The sequence below is a fragment of the Lacerta agilis genome, chromosome 17 (genome assembly GCF_009819535.1).
Source record: "Lacerta agilis isolate rLacAgi1 chromosome 17, rLacAgi1.pri, whole genome shotgun sequence".
In the NCBI taxonomy this organism is placed as follows: domain Eukaryota; kingdom Metazoa; phylum Chordata; class Lepidosauria; order Squamata; family Lacertidae; genus Lacerta; species Lacerta agilis.
In genome coordinates this window covers 3,935,015-3,957,536 of record NC_046328.1, presented here as the reverse complement: position 1 = coordinate 3,957,536, position 22,522 = coordinate 3,935,015, and the positions used below count along the sequence as shown (strand labels likewise).

At 45.2% G+C, this 22,522-nt stretch overlaps 1 protein-coding gene across 2 annotated transcripts in view; it reads left to right on the top strand.

Moving 5' to 3' along the window:
• Window positions 1-13,433, top strand: part of IFT81 (intraflagellar transport 81) — a 45,980-nt gene extending 32,547 nt beyond the window's left edge. Inside the window, exons 12-19 of one of the 2 annotated variants that reach the window (XM_033174555.1) lie at window positions 1,129-1,278; window positions 3,261-3,389; window positions 3,689-3,778; window positions 6,202-6,288; window positions 6,636-6,707; window positions 6,805-6,890; window positions 11,247-11,292; window positions 13,029-13,433. In XM_033174555.1, coding sequence (XP_033030446.1) covers window positions 1,129-1,278; window positions 3,261-3,389; window positions 3,689-3,778; window positions 6,202-6,288; window positions 6,636-6,707; window positions 6,805-6,890; window positions 11,247-11,292; window positions 13,029-13,211 — 843 coding nt within the window. In that variant the 3' untranslated portion in view covers window positions 13,212-13,433. Of the gene's footprint in view, window positions 1-1,128; window positions 1,279-3,260; window positions 3,394-3,688; window positions 3,779-6,201; window positions 6,289-6,635; window positions 6,708-6,804; window positions 6,891-11,246; window positions 11,293-13,028 lie in introns of those variants that run through there. The other variant, XR_004428117.1, reaches the window with a different exon arrangement.
• The last annotated feature ends 9,089 nt before the right edge of the window (window positions 13,434-22,522 follow it).

Genomic DNA, 22,522 nt, shown 5'->3' with positions numbered 1-22,522 from the left:
GCCTGGCTTTGAAGCTTTCATCAAGGCTTGGGCTGCACACTATCAAACTTGTCACTGTACATGTGTATATGTAAGAGAGTTGCTTGTTGTTTTTTTTAAAAAAAGGAAAGCTGAGGTTATCAGGATGCTGAATTCTGCAGGCAAGATCAGATTTGACAGGGCAATCAGCATCTGTCTGACTTTCGTAGGTTAACAACCCGGTGACTCACCTATGGCAAGTCAGAATCCCCTCAGGCAGGGAAACTTTTGTTAAATGGAAGTGAGCTGTTTCCTTTTTTTCTTTTAAGACCACCAAAGTGCTGCAGGTGCCATTTTAGGTGTGTGTGCGCTAGCAACTTATTACCAAGGTTATCACTGCTGGGTGGGCAATATAGGCCTCTCTCTTTCAAATGCTGTTGCTGGACAGGGGGGCCTTTTATCCTCTTAAGCAAAAAACAAACATCTGCTAGGGAGATTCCTGTGCAAGCCCCATTGAAATGAGCAGAGCTTCCACAGCAGCTGTGTTTTGGGGATCCACACCCTGCCAAAACCTGAAATGATCATGCACTTGCTTTCTTGTGTGACTTCTGTGACCTTGTCCTGAGCCTTGGCACAGCAGAAAAGACTGTTCTTAAAGGTACACATAGCCTGGTCTGCGTTGAACACACACTGAGCAGTAGGTGGGTTTGTTCTTTCACTAAGAATGTCCACAGTATTTCACTTTAAAAATAGTTGTGGGAGCACAGCAAGGTAGACAAAGCATCACCGCCCTGCACAGGATGTCAGATGATCTGGGCTGATTTTAGGATGGGCTCCTTGCCTGCAACACTATTTATAGAACATACACTTACTCTGGGGGTCTCAGACTGCCAATGATGGCAACCTTTAAGCATTTGTTATTTAAAAGCAACACAATTTTTTACACTTAGAAAGATTACCTATATCACAGATTTTAAAAAGAAAAGAAATGTAGTTTCCTTTTTTAAAAAAAGGTTGTTTTGGTATTGGTCTGTACAGGACTCCTGAGGGAAATACATACTGTACTTAATAGAGAGGAAGGCCGCCCCAAAACATTTTGACGGGGTGCAATAGTTTGTGCTAAATGTAACTTCCTCATATTTCAAAGGTCCCTGTTATCTCTCATTTCAGTTTAAGCGGTATGTTAATAAGCTTCGGAGCAAAAACACGCTTTACAAAAAGAAGCGCCTGGATATAGCAGAAATTACAGCTGAGTACGGCATCCTGCAGAGAACAGAGGAGCTCCTAAAACAACGCCACGAGGATATCCAGCAGCAGCTGGTAATGGGCCATTCGATCTTCCTGTCCATACTGTGAAATGCAGGTAGCCAGGATGAATCTTCTAGCTTCAAGCTCTTCCTGCAAAGCCAAGCAGGCCAAGCCCGGGGTTGTTCCAGCACCGCCAGGGCACCAAGTGCTTTACATAATGCAGGGGGAGAGCTGCTTGCCCCAAGGAACCTACAGTCAAAAATGCAGCATGGGAGGGGTGGAGATGGGGGAAAAGATTCAGCTGTGTCAGTTACACGTGTTCATGCTTCACAGGAAGGGTGGATTTTGAGGAAGGATTTGAAGGAAGTTAGAGAGGCGGCATCCAAAGTGTTTTGGGAGGCAGTTCCAAGCATGCAGAGCAGCAAAGGAGAAAGGGGGAAGAGGGAGGGAGCACCCAAACATTTGTTTGAGTTATGTGATTTCATGATCAGAGTGACATTTACACTTGTGTTATAGTGTTAAGTGAAGCCTTTGGTTTAGGTTCAGTATTTTAGCATTGGCTTTGAGACAGTTCTAATGACATGAGCTAGTCTTTATTGTATGTTAAAATAAGTTATGTACAGGTGAAACTCGAAAAATTAGAATAACGTGGAAAAGTCAATTTATGTAAGCAATTGTTTTCATTAGCTACTGAAGTTTAATATATGAGATAGACTCATGACATGCAAAGCGAGATATGTCAAGCCTTTGCTTGTTATAATTGTGATGATTATGGTGTGCAGCTGATGAGAACCCCAAAGTTGAAATTGTTAATTTGGGGTTCTCATCAACTGTATGCCATAATCATCACAATTATAACAAATAAAGGCTTTACATATCTCACTTTGCATGTCATGAGTCTATCTCATATATTAGTTTCACCTTTTAAGTTGAATTACTGAAAGAAATGAACCTTTCCATGATATTCTAATTTTGCGAGTTTCACCTGTACATGGTATCTCAGTTCTAGCATTTTGTTATTCAAAAGCTGAAATTTTGCCTTGCTTTTAAAAAATTGAAGTGGCTTCCTCATGCACATTGACCTGGTATACATGTAGCACTAAGCTTTGGGAACCCACACATTCCCTCTTTTGCCCTATGCAGCAGTTTGGTTTAGTTTTAGACACAAACTGGGCCACTGAAACAATGAAGATCCAATCATTACAGGAACGCTCAGTTCAGTGCCCACGTGCCCTTCCCACAGCCCACTTCCCTGGCATCATGTCTGTCTTCTGTCACTTGCTTTGTTAGAAAATTGCTTTGGTGTAGAGATGGCCCCTTTTCCTAAAGCTATTCATATTTTTATCAGTTATAAGAGAAGCTGTGGCAAAATATGGAAACCAAGCGTGTATTTTATCTTCTTCCCTGCTCAGTAAAAGGTTTTATTTCTTCTGAAACAAAGCAAAACAGGCTGCAAGTGAGGCTGTAAGATGATAATAAGTGTCGTCCCTCATTTCTTGATCAAACACTATTAATCTGTGTGTGGAAAGCATGGCTTAGTAAATAAATAACAACAGCACACTCAGAATTATTTCATCCTCCACAAATAAAAGGAATGGATGATTGCAAATGCAGCTGGTTCTTTAGAAGCTCCTCTAGGTGATTTGTGCAAAGATGCCCTTTAAGAAGAGATGTCTTGCCGCAGCAGCTGACCTGTTCTTACTGATTTTCATATAGTTTAGTTCAGGGGTAGTCAAACTTTTTATACCTACTGCCCACTAATACATCTTTATTGATGGTAAAATTTCCCTACCGCCCACCAGTGCTCGATGGAAGGAGGATTCAGCTTGTGTTGTAGAACCCCCTACTGCCCACCTAGACTCCTGAAACACCCATTAGTGGGCGGTAGGGACCAGGTTGACAACCCCTGGTTTAGTTAATCAAAAAACAAACTAGGCAGTCTTTAACTTTTCATAGGGCTTTCTTACGATTTATTGGTTGCAATTCAGAATCTGTTTGCTTGTCTGCTATCAGAACGTATACTCAGAAACGTCTTTCTTTTTCTATGCTAACAGCAAGCAATTGAAGACAAGAAGGGTATCTCTGGATACAGCTATACACAGGAGGAGCTAGAGAGAGTGTCAGCCGTGAAGAGCGAAATGGATGAAATGAAGGGTCGGACTCTGGATAACATGTCTGAAATGGTGATTTTTCCTCCCCGGTATTGAAAGGCTCTGTTGGAAGGAAGGGTGTTGTCTGTTTGAATCTTACCACCACCCTGCAAGATCTACTTTGGCAGAGCAGTGTGGCTGTGGGTGTCCTGGTGTGCCAACACTGTTTGTGCTGGGTATATGGCCAGTCTCCACTTATCACGTCTTACTTGATCTTTCCCTCCTCATTTGTCTTTCTAATCTTCCTTTGCCCCCCCCCTCCAATGTTTCCAGCTTTCCTGCTATGGTGTTAATAACATATTCATGTGATGCTTTTCCCTCCCATAAAACAGGTGAAAAAACTGAATGCTATGGTAGCTGATAAGAAGTCAAGCCTTGCTCCGATTATCAAAGATTTAAGGCAGTTGCGACAGAAGTGTCAGGTGAGTGGAGGAGACTTGAATTTGTTTGTGTTTATTTGAACAAATAGTTTGGGCTGATTACAGTGTGACAAGATTTCTCCCAACGCCTCTCCTGCAATTCTGCCTGTATGGCAGTAAGAGGCTCAGAGCCCCCCCCCCCCCAAGTAATGCCCCACACTGTCTGTGGCTAGATGCCTCTATCATATAGGCCAAAATGTACATTGGAGGGAAATGATCAACTGCATCTGGTGTTTTCAACTATTTTAAAGTGTCTCTTCAAGTGTAAACCTCCTTGGAAGAGAAATAATAGTCGAGTGAATGTTAGTATTGACTTTAAAAAAAATTATATTCCACACCTACATTGGACCCCCAGGGATCCACCATCCAGTGTGCTCATCATATGCTTGTTTGCTGGGTCTGTTAGTGTTTTTCTCAAACTCAAGGCAGCATATATGTGTCAGATACAAACCTGCGTGGCTTTAAGATATTGCTAAATTCAAGAGAGGGTTGGAATGGGGAGCGCTGCTGTGAAGCTCTGGCTGAGATGAGGGAAATGGTGCCCAAAGGAGCCTGGGATGATCAGAGAAGACAGCTATTGAATATTTATCCAGAGGACCTGTATAAAGTTGTAGTGCAATGGTTAACTTGTTAGCTGTCTGACGAGCGAACTGTATGACAGGAGCTGCCCTGTTCTTGTGGCCTGGGCCCTGTCAGCAGCTGTGCTCCTGGATCTGATGGGCAGAAAGAGAGCTTCCGGGGTGGGGTGGGGGAGCAAGGCAGGTAGAACTGCCACTGGCAGTGGCAAGGAGCTGCTGCTCTCTTGAAAGCCAATCTGAGAGTCTTTTTTGCTAAAGGGCAAAGGATAAAATGCCTTAAATAAGGGTGAAACATCCATGTTCCGATGCATCGTACTCATCTGCCGGACAGAGGAATGGGGTGATGGTCACCTTCAGCCCATTCACATGAGCAGAAAATTTAGGGCGTGTTGAATTTTCCAACTTTCAAATTCCAAAAATGAGGGGTGCAAAAATGTTGTAACATGACATGGGAATTTGAAATGTATTTTGGATAAATTAAGATAATTTAGTTTTTCTTGGTAAGAAAAATAAGTGTAAAAGTGTAATCTTATATATTAATATTTTTGTTAGTATTTATTGTTGTTGTTATTTAGCATTATCTGACATTTTCAGAAGGTAAAATTAAATTCTTTGGTTTTCCAAAAGTAGTTTAAGTACTTCTTCATCAAATGTAGACTTACTAAGCTAAATGTTGACCAATCACAAAAATAATAGCAGACCCGAAACCTTAAAAAATATAAGGTGCCTCACTGAATAAATTTGCAAAAATTAGGTTTCACCTCCTAAAATGACGCCCCCTAGCAGAACACTCAGGTGGTCTGATGTAACACACCAAGACACTTCTTATATTTATTACAGAGGGGCTAAGGTAGTTAGAGCCAGTTTGGTGTAGTGGTTAAGAGTGGTATACTCGTAATCTGGGGAACCGGGTTCGTGTCTCCGCTCCTCCACATGCAGCTGCTGGGTGACCTTGGGCTAGTCACACTTCTTTGAAGTCTCTCAGCCCCACTCACCTCACAGAGTGTTTGTTGTGGGGGAGGAAGGGAAAGGAGAATGTTAGCCGCTTTGAGACTCCTTCGGGTAGTGAAAAGCGGGATATCAAATCCAAACTCTTCTTCTTCTTCTTCTAAGGTAGGAGAAATTCCTGGTGTCCTGCACCCTCACTTGAAATATGTTCCCCCAACCTTAGTTATTTTATTACATGGGTGAAGGCAAACTTTGATTTTAAGCACAATTTGTAGAATACAGCAGCCTTTCCCAGCCTGGGACTCTGGGGCTGTTTTGGACTATAAATCCCATCAGCTTCAGTGATGGGGGCCCAGGCTAGGGAAGGCTGGCCTACACCAGGGCCACTTGCTGCTTCACCAGTATAGTATGCCCTGCCATGCTTCCTATCACAAGCTAGATTGTAGTTTACCTTTCACTAGAGTGCTCTGTTGCTAGTGATGCTGATTATCTCATGGCATAAGTGAATATCTGTACAAACTGTTTGTACAGGAACACAATCCTTTTAAAATCGCGCAAGCTTAATTTTAATGCAGCCGAGTCAAAATCTAGGCTATGGAATGAACAAGTGGGAAACCTAATCCACCAAAGCATTAACGACGCTGGGTAGTGATACATGTTTTTAAAGTTGGGGGGGGGGGGAGCTTGCAAGTTACATGGTGGTTTACCCTATTTGATCTGTCGGTCTGTGAAGCTGGTGGCTTCCCCATGAGTGGTGTGCCTCAGATGCCTTTTTTGTTTATGTAAGGGCCTCTGTGTGCCAATAGCTGAGGTTAGGCAGCAGGACTGACAAGAACATGATCTCCCCAGGTGCCACATGCTGTTAGAATTCATGTGCCCTTCTACCTTTCCCCCCGCCAGGAATTGACCCAAGAATGCGGAGAGAGAAAAACCCAGTATGACAGCTGTGCAGCAGGCCTGGAGAGCAACCGTTCTGCACTGGAGCAGGTAGGAAAGCAGTCAGGACAGAGCTGCCCTTCCGTATCTCATCAGCTTGGTTTTACATGCGCTCAGGCTTTCCCCACTTGGCCCACACAGGGGGCAGACGGCTGCATCCAGGCATTTGGCCTGTCATTCTGCCAGGTGCAGACATGTGGCAAAAGGGTTGGCTGCATCCACCCCTGGACCAATTAAACTTAACAGCAATTACTTTGCTTGCTTTGGCTGAAGAGGAAGCAATTGAATCACCAGTGACAGTGGGATGTTGACAACAAGCACTCTTTCCTTGAAAATGGTCCTGATGTTGCAGGCTTTTTGTCATCTTACGTGTTAAAAATGTGCACTTCCTGCTTTAGGAGGTGAAGGCCCTTCATGAAGAGTGTATTCAGGAGGAAAGCCGCTATCATCACGTCAACTGCATGAAAAAGGTCGGTCTGAAAAAGGTTATTTTGTAGTCATTCAGTAAGATGATACTGCTTACATGGGAAGGGCGGTTGGTATCTAAATTCAGGTGTTTCTTCTTAGATCCTAGAAGTCAGCCTTCAGCGCGCCAAAGACGAGATGAAGATGTATGTTTCTTCAGATCTGCAGGAAAGAAGAAAGGCAATCAGGTATTTACTCATTTTCTTACATTTATATCCTGACTTCCTTCAACCTGGAACCCGAGGCATTACACATATGCTCCCCAGGAACATCCCAAGTACTGGTCAGTCCCAGACATGCTTAGCTTCAGCAAGAGGTTGGGCTCACTAGTGCCTTAAGACCATTCCCGGGAAACCAAGCCTTATGAGGAATGGTTGAGGGAGCTGGGTATGCTTAGCCTGGTAAAGAGGAGGCTGAGAGGAGATAGGAGAGCCATCTTCAAACACCTCATAGGCTGTCACAGCAGCACCAGCTTGCCCCCACGGCTGTGGGTGCCTGGGGCCGCCAAGTCAGCACACTACATCAGCTACATTGGTGTGCTGACATCACTCACGCCTGTAGTGACAGCCTTATGACATAGTGCGCACATGCTCCTACAGCATGCACACAGCCCCGACCAAACTTTGTGGGTGCCCTGCCCCCCCATTTAAAATGCTGTGGGGGCTAGGGCACTCGTGGCCCAGGGAGCTGGCGTGCCTGGGCTGCCACATGGAAGAGGGAACAAGCTTGTTTTCTCCTGCTCAAGAGGGCAGGACCTGAACCAATGGATTCCAATGGCAAGAAAGGTTATTAAGACTCAACAAGATGAAGAACTTTCAGACAGCAAGAGCTGTTCAACAGGGGAATGGATTCCTTTGGGAGGTGGTGGACTCCCTTGGAGCTTTTTAAGTAGAGGTTGGGTGGCCATCTGTCACAGATGCTTTAGCCGAGATTCCTGCATTGCAGGGGGTTGGACTAGATGACCCTTGGGTCCTTTTCCAACTATACAATTCTATGATTCGATGATACACTTGGGACTGTGGTTTAATTCCAAACAATTTTTCAGAAATGGAGGTGTAATTAGTCTTGAACTAGAAGAAACTGACCATGTTAAGTTTTTGTGGAATTCTCTGTTCCCTCTGCTTAACAGTCTCAGCAGTGACACTTCTTGTTTGCTGTGGCTCCATTTAGGATTCTCTCCATAGGAAAACAGGACTGCAGAGAGAGAGAGAGAGAGAGAGAGAGAGAGAGAGAGAGCTCATTGAAGAACAAAATACTGTTTATGTCGCCTGTTGATCTCGAGTCTCCATTTATGGTGGTTAAATTGGGGAGCAGCCAGGAACAGATAAAAAAAACCCTTGCAAATATATGGAGAGGTGTAATCCGTGTCATTGGAGAAAATACAAGTTGAATGCTGAGCAAAGAAATAGTAGGAATAGTAAAGCTAAAGTGGAAATGAGAGGACAGTTGCAGTGGAAGTTAGTGAATGAACATTGAGAGTGTTTCTCGGCTCAGTGGGTTTTGTTCTCAGTCTGTTTGCTGTAACCTACTTCTCAGACCTTGGTCTGCTATAGTGGCTATTTCACAAACTTTGTATGTACTGTATTTAGAATGCCAAGCTTATTGGGGCCACTGTGGATTGCCTGGTATCTAGGTGCTTACAGAGAAGGAAGAGCATGTCAGAGGCTGGGTGTCCAGTGCTCATCCCATCCAGTCCTAAGAGGCCACCTAGTTTATGCTGGTGAGTCTTCTACCTGCCCAAGTCACTCACTTGTCTGTCCCCCATGCTGCAGACAGGGGCAGTTCTGGGAGCAGCAAGAACTATGAAAAGGCACATCAGGATGCCCATCTGTCATGGAGGGGGGGGGGGGTTCCTCCATTTTCCAGGTGTCTTCTGTGTCTGCCTCCTGCACTTTTGCTTTTTTACTGCACAGTAAAAGAGAGGGTGCTTCTGGGTGAGTTACTCTTCTGAATGTCCATTTGCTACTCCATGTGAAAAAAACCAGGAGAGTGCAAATTCTCTAGGAAATAAGCAGAGGCTTTGATAGGCAGAAATTCAATAAGTGGAGGATGGAAAGAGAAGGCAGATTTCTAGAAATCCTTTCAGGGCTGGACGTCTCTTATTGCGAGCACTGGAATGTAAACTGAGCTCAAACAACCCATAAGCAGAACCTCAGTTTGCTAATGAACCAAAAATGCCCTAATTCTGATCCCCATCCTCTGTTCCATGGAGTCAGTACCGAGGAATGTGAAAAGTTAATTTTGTTCTCTAAAAATAGTTTTAACTTTCAAAATTAAGTTGCATTCTTTCCAGACATCATTATAAATAGCAAAAAAAAAACTAAAAACTAAAAAACAACCCTGACATTCAGAGGTTTAGTTTTCTGTTGTCTGTTTTTTCTCCTTCCAAGTAAAAGCCAGTCTTGGGACTAAAGAGCAATTGGTGAACCTAAAGAGATGGGGAAGGATGTCAATAGATGTGCATTCTCTTGGGGGCAATTGAGGTCGCCTTGGCCCTGGCACAAATTACAGCAGCTGCATGCAGGTTATGAGAAAGATGGATATCCCGGGCTGCAAGAGTAAACCTGTTCCAGGCGCAAATCCCATTTCCCCATAGGACATGCGATATGTGGGGTGGGAATGTGCAAATGGTTGGCACAGGCCCTGGAGACAAGAGCAAGTTCCCAATAGTCTTGGCTGGGGTGGGGGGAGCACATGAGGAATCCTATTCTGCCTCCCCCAGTGGAAAGCTACAACACCCCGCCTGAGAGGATTTATAGTTCTTAAGATTCCCAGCTGGAAGAATTTTCTGTCCCAGGCTTCCAGTCCTTGGATCAGCCCCCTTTTAGTCAACTGTTAAACTGTCATTTTGCTCAGATGACGGAGCCAAGAGTTGCAATGATTTCAGTGAAGTTGAAGGATCGTTATAGGCTGCTGAAGTAGGAGGGTTCACATTTGTTGTTTTTCTATCATCCAGTGAATTCCTTTGGGGTTTTCAGCTTACCTTGATGACTCACAAATTTATAGAAGCTTAGATGTGTGAAACCAGTGTCCTTCAGGACATAGTCTTGTAGGCTTCAAATGCAGGACACTCATCTCCAAATCCCCCTTGGCCATATAGCTCTCTGCCAAGCTTCAGAAAATTCATTCCTACTCAGTGTAATCTACCTTTTAAGATGGTGTCAAATTGAATATACAATAGGTAGGTTTTTAATCACTTTCCTAGGCCCTTGAAGTAAAACAGGAAAGATATACACAAATATGTGTTTTAACAGTAGAAAATAATAATCATAATGAATCATCTACTCAAGAGTCCATTGGAATTTTGAATAAAAAGTCTCAGACCCTCACCTGCAACATGGGTATAATGATATGGAGCTGCCTTACAGGGCTGTTGTAAATTTGACTGGCACACAAAGTAAGTACTGGTACTACTTTGAACCCTCTAAAAGTGCTGGGGTGTATGCGGTGTTAAGGCTGGGATAGTACCTCTGGTGGGGGACACATCATGCTCCTTCTGGGGTAGTTTGTCTGCCATTGGTCCCCACCCTGCATTCAGCTCTCACCTGTGGCTCCCTAGAAGCTGTCAGCATACAACAGTAGCCACAATTCCAGGAAACGGCTGCAGCTGGCCAGCAGAACCAGGTAAGGGTAACCAATGGCTCTCAAACCCTCGGTGAGTCAGGAACTTCCCTTGCATGTGAAGACAGGCTCCGGCAGATTCAGTGGATGAAGCCAATAGTGGGTCTAACGGCAAGAAGGCAGTTTATGCACATGCTGTAGAGGGAAATGAGAGGCAGATGGGGCTCAGCAACATGGGAAGGTAGCTCATCTAGGAGAAGGAAAACTCTGATCCTAGAATTCCGCTGCCTTGGATCTAAACACAACTGTGAGAAAGGCTTTGAGAGTAAACTCCAAGGAAAAATCCATACCTACTGCTTTGCGGGACATCTTTGGAAGAAGAAAGGGTTAAGGAGTAAACCCTACACCAGGGGTAGGCAACCTAAGGCCCGTGGGCTGGATGCGGCCCAATCGCCTTCTAAATCCAGCCCGCAGACAGTCCGGGAATCAGCGTGTTTTTACATGAGTAGAATGTGTCCTTTTATTTAAAATGCATCTCTGCGTTATTTGTGGAGAATAGGAATTCGTTCATTCATCCCCCCCCAAAAAAAATATATAGTCCAGCCCACCACATGGTCTGAGCCCACGGCTGAAAAAGGTTGCTGTCCCCTGCCCTACACAAATCTGGAGTGGAGTCCCTAAAACAGTTGGGTGGTGCCTTCCAGCGACTCCTGCAGCCAAGCTGGTGCTGAACTGATTGCTCTGCTTTCCTTTGGACCACATCAGTGGAGCCAAGAGTGGGGGTCTTGTCGCCTAGCAGCCCAGGACCTCCATACACACTGCCCAGGCTTGCTCCCCAGAGAGGAGCAGTCACGAGTTCCTGGTCTCTGCAGCCACAGCAGGTGCTATGATTCTCCAGCATTTTGACTTCACATCCGCAGGTGCTTTGTAAATAATGTGTATGTGTGTGTTTATTTTGTCGTCTTCTTTATCATCTTCTTAAGGGAACAATATACTCGGATGATCACGGAACAAGAAAACCTTGGAAAGGTAATAATGGGTTATTATTTTTAAAATATTCCCTTTCAATTTTAGAAAATGCTACATTTCATGCCTGTCATTAGTTTATTCTGGTCCTTATGCACAGCCTCCGAAAAACCATTCTGTTGCAGCTCAGAGAAATCGGCTTCTCAAAATAAAATATAGAAACAATTCTAAAGTCGGTTTCCTATAGATAACGCTTAAGCTGCTTGACTATCTTTTACAAACAGCACGTTCCCCAGGAACCCCAGGGATAAGATATTGTAATGCAGGCAACACTTTCCTAGATCCAATTTGAAGTGGTATATACAGAAACTGGCTGAAGATGATACATCTCCCAGCTGTTGTCCTTGGTGTTTTTATAGAAAGTAACTGAAGTGCTTTTGAGATAGCTGCGTTGACTAAGGCCCTTGCTGAGTTCTGTACATTTTTAATCGTCTTCAGAATTGTACAAATAATTCCTTTTTCTTTACTTCTTTCTTTAACGTTTCCCTTATAAATTCGGTTATGCAAGTGTTATACTTTTAAGGACGGAATTCCTTGTAAAGATTAATTTCATTTTTTCTTTATGTTTAGAGTTAGTCAGGTGGTGAGAGGGTCAGACTAGGACATGAGAGGCTTTAAATCCCAACTCAGCCATGAAGCTCACTAGGATGACCAGCCACTGTCTTTCAGCCTAACCTCTACCTTACAGGGTTGTTGTGGGGATTAAATGGGGGGGGCATGTGTGCCACCTGGAGCTCCTTGGAGAAAAAGGTGGGGTACAAATGAGGTTCTTGTTGTTATTATTCATTCCAGATTACAAAGCAGACTACAGAGCAGTGACTAATATGTTTATAGTCCTGATAACAGTTCATTTTGAATTTCCTTTTAACCCTGTTTTAGATATTATTTGCAGAATTGTCATCAAAAATTGTCTTCTATTATTTCAACATACACAAAACGCTTAATCTATGTGTGCCTTTCTCAGCCTTGGGTCCCCATATGTTTTTGGCCTACAACTCCCATCATCCCTGACCACTGGTCCTGCTGCCTAGGGATGATGGGAGTTGTAAGCCAAAAACATCTGGGGACCCAAGGTTGAGAAAGGCTGGTCTATGTGTTGTTGTTTTTAGTGCTAAGCATGGAGCTCAGATTTAGGGGACAGGCTGTAGCTCACAGGTTGAGCACTCTGCATATGCATGCTGAGTTCTGCCCCAACAGTGGCTGTCCCAGGACCTTGTAATGCCACACAGACAATGTAGCAGCAATTGAATAATAATAATAATAATAATAATAATAATAATAATAATAATAATAATAATAATAATAATACTCCACCCATCTGGCTGGGTTTCCCCAGCTACTCAGGGCAGCTTTTACAGCATATATAAAAACATAATAAAGCATCAAACATTAAAAACTTCCCTAAATAGGGCTGCCTTCAAATGTCTTCTAAAAGTTGTGTAGTTGTTTATTTCCTTGACATCTGGAGGGAGGGTGTTCCACAGGGAGGGTATCATTATTGAGAAGGCCCTCTGCCTGTTTCCCTGTAACTTCGCAATGAGGGAACCGCCAGAAGGCCCTTGGAGCTGGACCTCAGTGTCCGGGCTGAACGATAGGGGTGGAGACGCTCCTTTGGGTGTACTGGGTTGAGGCCAGGATCTCTTGTTCAGAGAAATAAATGTTCATGCCCCACTGTGAGGTAACTGTTGTAGCTCTGAATCATTTCTTAGACTGATTTTGACTGTTCTTTTGAGTAACAGAAACTGCGAGAGAAGCAGAAGAGTGTGCGGGAAAGCCATGGTCCAAATCTGAAGCAAGTGAAAATGTGGCGAGATTTCCATCTACTCATGGAGTGCAAGAAGGAATGTTTCCTCAAGCAGCAAAACCAAGTATCCATTGGCCAGGTCATTCAGGAAGGAGGAGAGGACCGGCTGGTCTTGTGAATCAAGCTGTTTGGTATCCCAGCCATACTGAGCCTCAATTCTGTTGTGAAAATTGGCCTAGTTCTACAACTGTTTTTACAAAAGTTAAATTTCTGGTTGCTGTTGTTCAGGGGCTCAGCTGTTGTTCAGCTACAACGGCTGCTTGGAAAAGCCCCAGCCTAAATAGAATGGCAATGGTTTCCCAGTTTGACTGGGAGCCTTTTCAGCCACTCCTTGTATTAAGGAGAGAAAATAACTCTCATTCTACAGGTACTGCAGATGCAAAGTTGCTCTATCACTTGGAGGCCAGTTTAAGCAGTGGGACGGGCTCCATGTTCGATTACCGCATTGAAATGGGCTTACGGGCAAAGGTCTAGCCCATTTGTTGAGCTGAAAGCTGGCTGTTTTCACAGAGAAACCAAAGTAAATGATACTCCCTCCCCAGGATTTCATTAATGTAGCCACAGAAACAATAAAGTCATAACATTCACACTGTTATTCTTCTGTACACTTGTTCAGTTCCCCATTGTCCATACTTAATAAAGAACAGGAGCTTATTGACTGTCAGACTCCACTTCACCTCTCAGTTATGCTTTTGAGAAGTCAGAAGGCTTTGCTTTCTGACTCAGCGCCAAATGCTGTCAGCATTTGACCCTTCTGCGTCAGATATGGAACAGAGGTGATCTTTAAAGAAACCATACCAAAAAAATAAAAATAAAGAAACCATACACAGAGTCCAAGACCTTTCTGCTATATTGTCTAACAAGAAATGGTGTGACAAAGTTAAGTGCTGATTTGAATCGGGAGCTATAAACCCTCGCCTCCTCCACAAATGAGAAAACATGCATTGCTTAATGAAAAACTAGAGAGCCATAGAAAGAGCAGGCTCTGAAGAGTGTACATGAGTTTTGCACCTGTTTTCAACCACCTGTTTGTTGCATTTATGCTTTACATTTTTAGATAAATTTCCCCCTGCTCTTTCACATGTACACCTAAAAATTGTGAGATCTGGGTTGGTCTCATCTCTGCTAGGTACTGGGTTGTGCTGTTCAGCCTTCCCATATTTGAAAAAAAATCATTTCCATATGATGCAGATGTAATGCAAATATGCTGAATTTGCATAGTTTTTCTGAAAAAGCATTTGATATTTGCAGGACCAAAATGTGATTTTAACCCTGAAGATTGAATGATAATCAGAGTCATTGGCACACTCATGTCTGCAAAATCCTGATCTTCCTTGTTCGTTATTCCTTGTGCTGGTGGAACCAACAGTAAAGTGTCTGAGTTTTCAAAGGATGGATCAGTCAGCTGGTTCCTGAAACTTAGGTCTCTGGGGGAGATAAATGAAGCATGGTCTAATTTAAAGCACAGTTGGAGGAGAGGAAAGGGTTAGCATGCTTCTAAGTGTGAGAAAATGTATTTGGTGGGAGGAGAGAAATGTAAATAGCCAGTGCCCAAGGCAATCTCAGTGGAAATAGAGCTGCAAAGTAGCTCTGATTCTGCCTCTGGGGTATTTTTGAGCCCTAAATAGCAGCTTGATAGGACTTGGGAGGTTCACTGCCATTTGAAAATCCACCCCGGAGCCCTTAAATCATATTTATTACCCACTAAATCATTTAGCCATCCTACAGCACAGCCTGTGACCACAGCAGTGAGCACTTTTGAAATCTCAGGCCATTGATTAGAAATAAGACTGAAATTCCCTTTCTGACTTCTCATGTCAACAGCAGAGAGATTCAAGAAAGATTTGGGTTGTAATTTGCTTTCTCCCCCTCACCCTTCAATCTGCAGAAAGTAGTCAGATTGTAACATCTGTTGACATTTTGAAGATAAGGCAAGAGTGCCAGTTGCTGGAAACCCTCTTGCCCTGTTTGTGGTCTTCCCCTGGGGGCATTGCTTGGCCACTGGGAGAACAGGAGGCTGGACTAGATGGGCCACTGGCCGGATGCAGCAGCTAGGCTCCTAAGTATTTATCCAGGTGCTCAGCATTGATGGGGAACTTCAGGACCTCTGTGCTTTCTTGCAGGGGAGGGGGTCTTCAACTTCAAACTGGACTGGGACCAGACAGCTGTTCAAGTGGCGTATTCTTCCTTCAGCACTGGTAATGGAACAGTGTTTTCATACGGAGACATTCTGTCACATAGGCACCTAAAATCCCAGGTGGAGATTTATCAGCTCAGTGAGAACTAGACCCAAGCGCCCTTGAGGAATGTAGCTCAGGAGCATCCTTGTAATCTTAATATGCCAAAATCACCAAAGAGGACGTGTCCAGATTAAGAAAATAATACCTTTGTCATGAACTCGCCAGGTGGCCTGCCACACTCATTTTCAGCTTCTTCCCCCTCTCCTTCAACATTTTCTGGACAGGGACAACTGTTAACATGCTCTGGTCGCATCCATAAAGTGCTTCAGTGTCCGAGGCAGTATGCCTCTAGATACCAATTGCTGGCAACCAGTGGCGTCGCTAGCCTCTGCGCTGCTGGGGGCGGCGGCAGCGCAGAGGCACCCCCCTGGGGGAGGGGCACGACGCGCGCGCCGTGACGTCATCATGACGTCACGACGCACGTGTATACAGAAAGGGGGGATTTCCCCCTTTCCGAGGCTTTTTTTCAGCAGGGGGGTGGTGACAAGCGAGGTGGGGGTGACAAGCGTGACACACACCCCCCGCTGGTCGACCCCCCCCCGCCAAAAAAAAGCGGCGGAAAGGGGAAAAAGAAGCAGAGCGGCGCTTAAATGCGCCTGCTCTGCTTCCTTTCCCAGCCCCCCCCCCCCGCGGTTTTTTTCAGCGGGGGGTGGTGACCAGCGAGGAGGGGGTGACAAGCGTGACCCCCCCCACTGGTCGGCCCCCCCGCAAAAAAAAAGCGGCGGAAAGGGGAAAAAGATGCAGAGCGGCGCTTAAACGCTTCCTTTCCAGGCTTTCCCCGCCCCCCCCCCCGCGGTTTTTTTCGGCGGAAAGGGGAAAAAGAAGCAGAGCGGCGCTTAAATGCGCCTGCTCTGCTTCCTTTCCCCGCCCCCCCCCCCCGCGGTTTTTTTCGGCGGGGGGTGGTGACCAGCGAGGAGGGGGTGACAAGTTTGACACCCCGCCGAAAAAAAGCGGCGGAAGCACCCCATCCGTGTGCTGCTGCTCCCGGGGTGGCGCTTGTCACCCCCACCCGCCGCTGCTCACCCTGTCACTGGGGGCGTACCGCCCCCACCGCCCCTCCCCAGCGATGCCCCTGCTGGCAACCACAGGAGGGAAGAGTGCTCCTATGATTGGGTCCTGCTTGTAGGCATCTGTTTGGCCTCTGTGGGAGCAGGATGCTGGACTCTTCTGCATGTTTTTAAGCTTCCATTGCATCTGCTTGTGTAAGGCTCACGATGGTTTGTGCTGCAAAAAAAGGCCTCTGCTCCCAAGGAGGGGGACAGTCTAAAATTGAAAGTGGGAAAGAAGAGTAGCAAATTTAAATGGGTGTGAATGCAGTTCTAGTCAAGCTTGGCTACAGTTGGAGGTAAGTATTTAAGGAGTTGAAGCCAGAGGTCTCTCAGAAAAGGTAGGCTTTGAGGCAGGAGTTGAAGGGAGAGAAGGTGGCACTGCTTGCATCTTGGGGGAGGCAGATCCAGGCATGAAGGGACAGCAGGAGATTTGATAGGAGATGGAGTCAGTATCCATGGAACCATCTCTAAGCCACACAGCCCCAACCTTGACAGAAGCTTATGATTCATTTAAGGTTTAGAGGAGCGAGCAAGAGAGTAGAAGTCTTGAATCAATTTCTGGACTTAAAGAACACACAGGGAAAATCTCAAAATGTTTTACTGATGCTTGTTGGAATGGTGTCTGTGGCACAGTTTCTTTTGCCCTCATGCAAAGATATATATATATATATATACATATACATATATATAGAGAGAGAGGGGGGGGGAGGGAGGAGGTTTTGCAGTAGCAGCACTTTTTGGATTGCACCCCAAAACGCACCATGCTGCTTTCTCAGAGGTCCATTGTCACTGCTGCGTCATTCCTGTTGCCCTCCAGAAGGGCACACTGATTACGCACTTCAGCAGCATCAGAAATGGCTTTCTCAGCTGAAGCAGAAAATTATAATTATCCAAAGAAAAGAAAAACTGGAGGAAGGGATAAAGTGGCTATCTTTAGCTTTCATGCAAGTGGACAGTCAATAATGTGACTTAAATGGTTTTTGTTCAGTGACTATTTTTTCCAACCTGTTAGAGATTTGATAGGCGTTTCATGGGAGGGGAGTGGGAGAATTCTGACAGCTCCTTCAGCTTATCGCTTTTCCTATTAGCATTAATACTCTAACCAGCTAATACATGAGATTACACACGGCTTGAAAAATCACCTGCTTCTTACTGGTGACGTTCCAAAGAACACGTAAGAAACAATTTAGTGTCTCTTAAATGTACATTTTGAATATCCTAAACCCCTGGGACCCTGCTCATATGTGACCACATGTACAGGAATAGCTCACTTCTGCATTAATTTGTTTATACACTGAGGGGATTAAAAAGAAATTGCAGGGAGCCGCCAGGCAGTAAGTGCAGGGACATTTAGATGTAAGAATATATTTAATGGAGTCTGAAGTCCAATTTAAACATGACAGCAGACAAGCCTAGAATGATTACCCGCTTGGGGTCCCAGCAGTGCTGTCAAGCATCCCGTTTTCCCCAGGATTCTCCCTTATTTCAAGCAGTTTCCCCGCTGCTCTCCCTTATTTTTTATTTCCCTTAAATTTCCCGTTTTTAATGGAAGCAGCTCCTCCCCTGCTGGCCAGGGACTGGGTGGGAAGACCTCGCCTACTTGGAGAGAAAAGCCTCAGCCCTCAAAGCAAGTGGGAGCCGTTTCCCGTGCTTACAGGGGGGTGTATTCCTCCCCCTGCATCAGCCCCTATCCGTTGCTGCCGAGACCCTCAGCCGGCCAATAGGGTTAGCTGGTGGGTGGAGCCTGGCTGCCTTTGAGCAGCTGCTGCTTCCTGTCCTGATTTGATGGGATCAGACAAGACGACAATGGGGCTCCATTGCGCGGAGCACATGGCTGCCCTCCTCTTTGCTCCGCTCTGAGCCTGAGCCCGCTTGGAGTTTACATTGCTGCTCCACCCACTTTTGCTTCTGGCTCCGCCCACCACTGACATGTGCCTGTCCCCGGGATAGGTGAGACTGCTGATCCCTTATTTTCAAATCCGAAACTTGACAGCTATGGGTCCCAGGCACCTTGTGGCACATCTAAACCAGGTCTCCATCTGCCGAGTGCAGGTAGTTAGTGAGCCAGCACAGCATCTGCCCAGGCCACAAATCCTTGGTGTGTTAATTCTGCAGGTGAGGCAACTGGGCTTAGACATGATACTTCGCACATGGGACTCTGCAAGGGCACATTATTTAGGGAAGTTTTTAATGTTTGATGTTTTATCGTGTTTTTAATATTCTGTTGGGAGCCGCTCAGAGTGGCTGGGGAGGCCTGGCCAGATGGGGCGGGGTGTAAGTAATAAATTATTATTATTTATGAATACCCAGCATGCCATCGCCTTTAAATCAAGCCTCTATCTCAAGAGGGGATAGTACCGGTACAAGATCTGTCATGGATGCTGTAGTTGAGATTCCTGCCTGGCAACAGCTATTAGCCATGATAGCTAAATGCAACGCTCATATTCAAGTACTGTCTGCCCACTATTGGAAACAATACTGGGCTACATTGGCTTTTGTTCTGATCAAGCAGGTCTCTCCTACGTTCCATTATATTCTTACCTGTGAATCTCAGGCACTGAGGTCAGTCAGCCGCCTCCTTCCTGCTTTGCACAAGAGTTTCCAGAGTCATCTGGCTGGCCATTGTTTGGATGGAATGCTGGGCAGAGTGGTTTAAAGTGCCAGATCTTTTTCAGCTGATATAGCAAGGCAGTTCTTCTTCTTCTATCACTTGTAGCCGAGTAAGATTGTCTTCCATAAACACAGTTTTAACAATTAGTCTGTAAGTGACTGTGGAAGCCAATTCTGGATCCACACGTCCTTCCACAGTGGGGACATTGGTTTCTGGGCGGGAGTTGGTCACGGTGTGGATTTGCCAAGTGTGCCTTCCTCTTAGCACGTTTCTCCCTTGTGTCCTGAGTTCAAATGTCTTCAAAGCCCATGACACCTTTGGTAAAGGCTGTTCTCCAACTGGAGCAGTCGCAGGCCAGTGTTTCCCAGTTGTCAGTGTTTATACTACATTTTTTTAGATTTGCCTTGAGACAGTCTTTAAACGTCTTTTGTTGACCACCAGCATTATGCTTTCCATTTTTAAGTTATTATGTACCTATGAAATAATAAACCAGGGGTCGGCAAACTTATCCGGCCTCAGGCCAGTTCCTCCGGCACCGATCGTGCGGCGGGCCAGAGAGCAGGGAGCGTGTGCCCATACGCATGTGCACTTGCTTTTTCCGGCGCAGCGCCGGAAATAGCTTGTGCGCATGCACCAGCGTCATCTCCGGCACATTTTCGGGTATGTGGAGGCCCGTGCGCATGCACGCAAGCTATTTCCGGTGCTTCGCCGACCCGGAAGTGCACTGGAAATAGCTTGTGCGCATGCGCACAGGCCTCCGCAGACCCCGAAAATGCGCCAGAAATTACACTGGCGCATGCGCAGAAGCTATTTCCAGCGCTGCACAGACCTGGAGATGGGCAGCCGCGCCACACCAGTAAGAGCAGTCGGCGGGCGGCAGCTTGCACGGGCCGTATCCAGCCTGCGGGCCTTAGTTTGGGGACCCCTGTAATAAACCATAAAACCATGTACTTAATGCAAATAATATCTACAGAATGTGCATAAACTATTCGCTTCATTGAACTGATTTGAATTGGTTAAAATGCTTAGTTCACATGTTGCGGTTTTCAAATCACTTTCTTTCTGTTTTAAGATATGCCTTAAATTTAAGTCATTTAGTGACAGGTAATCTAAGACTAGGGATGCGGGTGGCACTGTGGGTTAAACCACAGAGCCAAGGACTTGCTGATCAGAAGGTCGGTGGTTCGAATCCCCGCGATGGGGTGAGCTCCCATTGCTCGGTCCCTGCTCCTGCCCACCTAGCAGTTCGAAAGCACGTCAAAGTGCAAGTAGATAAATAGGTACCGCTCTGGCGGGAAGGTAAACGGCGTTTCCGTCACCAGAAGCGGCTTAGTCATGCTGGTCACATGACCCGGAAGCTGTATGCCGGCTCCCTTGGCCAATAAAGCGAGATGAGCGCCGCAACCCCAGAGTCATCTGCGATTGGACCTAACGGTCAGGGGTCCCTTTACCTTTACCTTTAATCTAAGACTACAAATGTGATGAGTGAGAGAATCATTTTACTTGAATAAATCATGTTTGGACATTTCTTGGCAGTTTCAAATAAGCAAAAAATATTTGACTGTTGACTGACACACAAGACTGGAAAATAAACATTTGGCACCCAAACTGCATTGTTCAGACAGGCCTAGAGCATGAGCATAACTCATCCTGCACCGCTGTGCTTCATTATGAAGAGCCTTCTGCTACATGAGCTTGCAACTATTATGGTATTTTGTTGCATCAGTTGTGAGGGAAAGCCTTCAGAGTGCTCAACAGTTTGAGATAAAATTTGGGTTCAAAAATTCCCACACAGCATGATGAATTCACTGGGTGAGCTTATTTTTAATTGATTTCATTTCAGAATTTATAAACCAACCTACAGAGAATACCCAAGTGGTGTACCAAAAAAACAAAAAAAACAATGTAAATCTAATACAGATCATAAAACAGTATTAATACCTAAAAACCAACAAGAATTTAGGGTTGGGAGCAGAGCCATAGTCTCCATCTCCCTGATATAGGTGCTTTATACACAAGTAAAAAAAAACCTTCCATAGTTCCAGTTACAGGTAGGTAGCCGTGTTGGTCTGCCATAGTCAAAACAAAATAAAATAAAAAATTAAATTAAAAAATTCTCTAAGGTGCTACTGGAAGGATTTTTTTATTTTGTTTTGTTTAAAAAAAAAAAAAAAAACTTGCATCTATCCCCGTAGCAAAGTGGCAGCTAATGCAACACATTTCAGCAGAGGTGTCACAAGTTATTGATAGGTTGCCTTGAGTTAATCCTTATCTCCCAGCCCAACCAACCTTGCCAGATAGTTTTGAGGTAGAATTGGGCCCAACCCATGTACATTGGGCCCAATTCTACCATTGGGCTCCTGAAGGAAGCAGTGGGATACAGATATGGTGCCATTAAAGGACATAAGTGGAAATCAGGCAACTTGCTTCCTTATTAAATATGTATACCGCCCTTCATCTTAAGATCACAGGGTGGGTCACAACATTAAAAACACCAAATTTACTCCTAGGCTTTGACAAATATTTTTAGATTAAAACTTGCTAGGGCAATTTCTATAACCTTTGCCAGAATTAGCACCTTTCCAACAGACAAATAGTTGGAGCAAGACGCCCAGTATAACATCTTGGTAGCTGACTGTTCTGTTTCTTCATTTCCCCACTCCTCTGAAAACACTGCCTTTTAATTCTCTTCATGCAGAACCCATTAGCATACGCTTGACACACAGTAGCTCAAGCCTGCCTCTGTTTTTCCTCTCCCACAAATGTTCCCTGCCAGTGAATCTCACCGAATTAAACTGAAGATTCGTCTTAAAAACAACAGCTCTGCACATGTGGTATAGATACACATGCATGCATAGGCACACTGATGCAGATGTACGTGTCAAACCAAGGCAAATGTTATCTCCAGTCAAATGAATAAGGAGTGTGGGCTTAGCCTTGGAATCCATTCTAAAGGCCAGCCATAGCTCATGTGACGTAGTAATAAAAACCACAAAGAGCCTTGTGGCATCTTAAAGGCTAACAGTCTGGTGTATTATGCCATAAGCTTCCACAGAGCAGAGCCCATTTCATGAAGCATAATTCTCCATTGGCAACCATAAAGGTAAAGGACACCGACAGTCAAGTCCAGTTGCGAACGACTCTGGGGTTGCGGCGCTCATCTCGCTTTACTGGCCAAGGGAGCCGACATTTGTCTGCAGACAGTTTTTCCAGGTCATGTTGCCAGCATGAGTAAGCCGCTTCTGGTGAAACACTGTTTACCTTCCCGCATGGAAACACTGTTTACCTTCCCGCCAGAGCACTACCTATTTATATACTTGCACTTTGACGTGCTTTTGAACTGCTAGGTGGGCAGGAGCTGGGACCGAGCAACGGGAGCTCACCCCGTCATGGGGATTCGAACCACCGACCTTCTGATCAGCAAGCCCTAGGCTCTATGGTTTAGACCACAGCGCCACTCACGTCACATACATACATACACCCAAAGACAGCTCATCTGAACCATCTCTGGGCTAACAATTAAGAATTA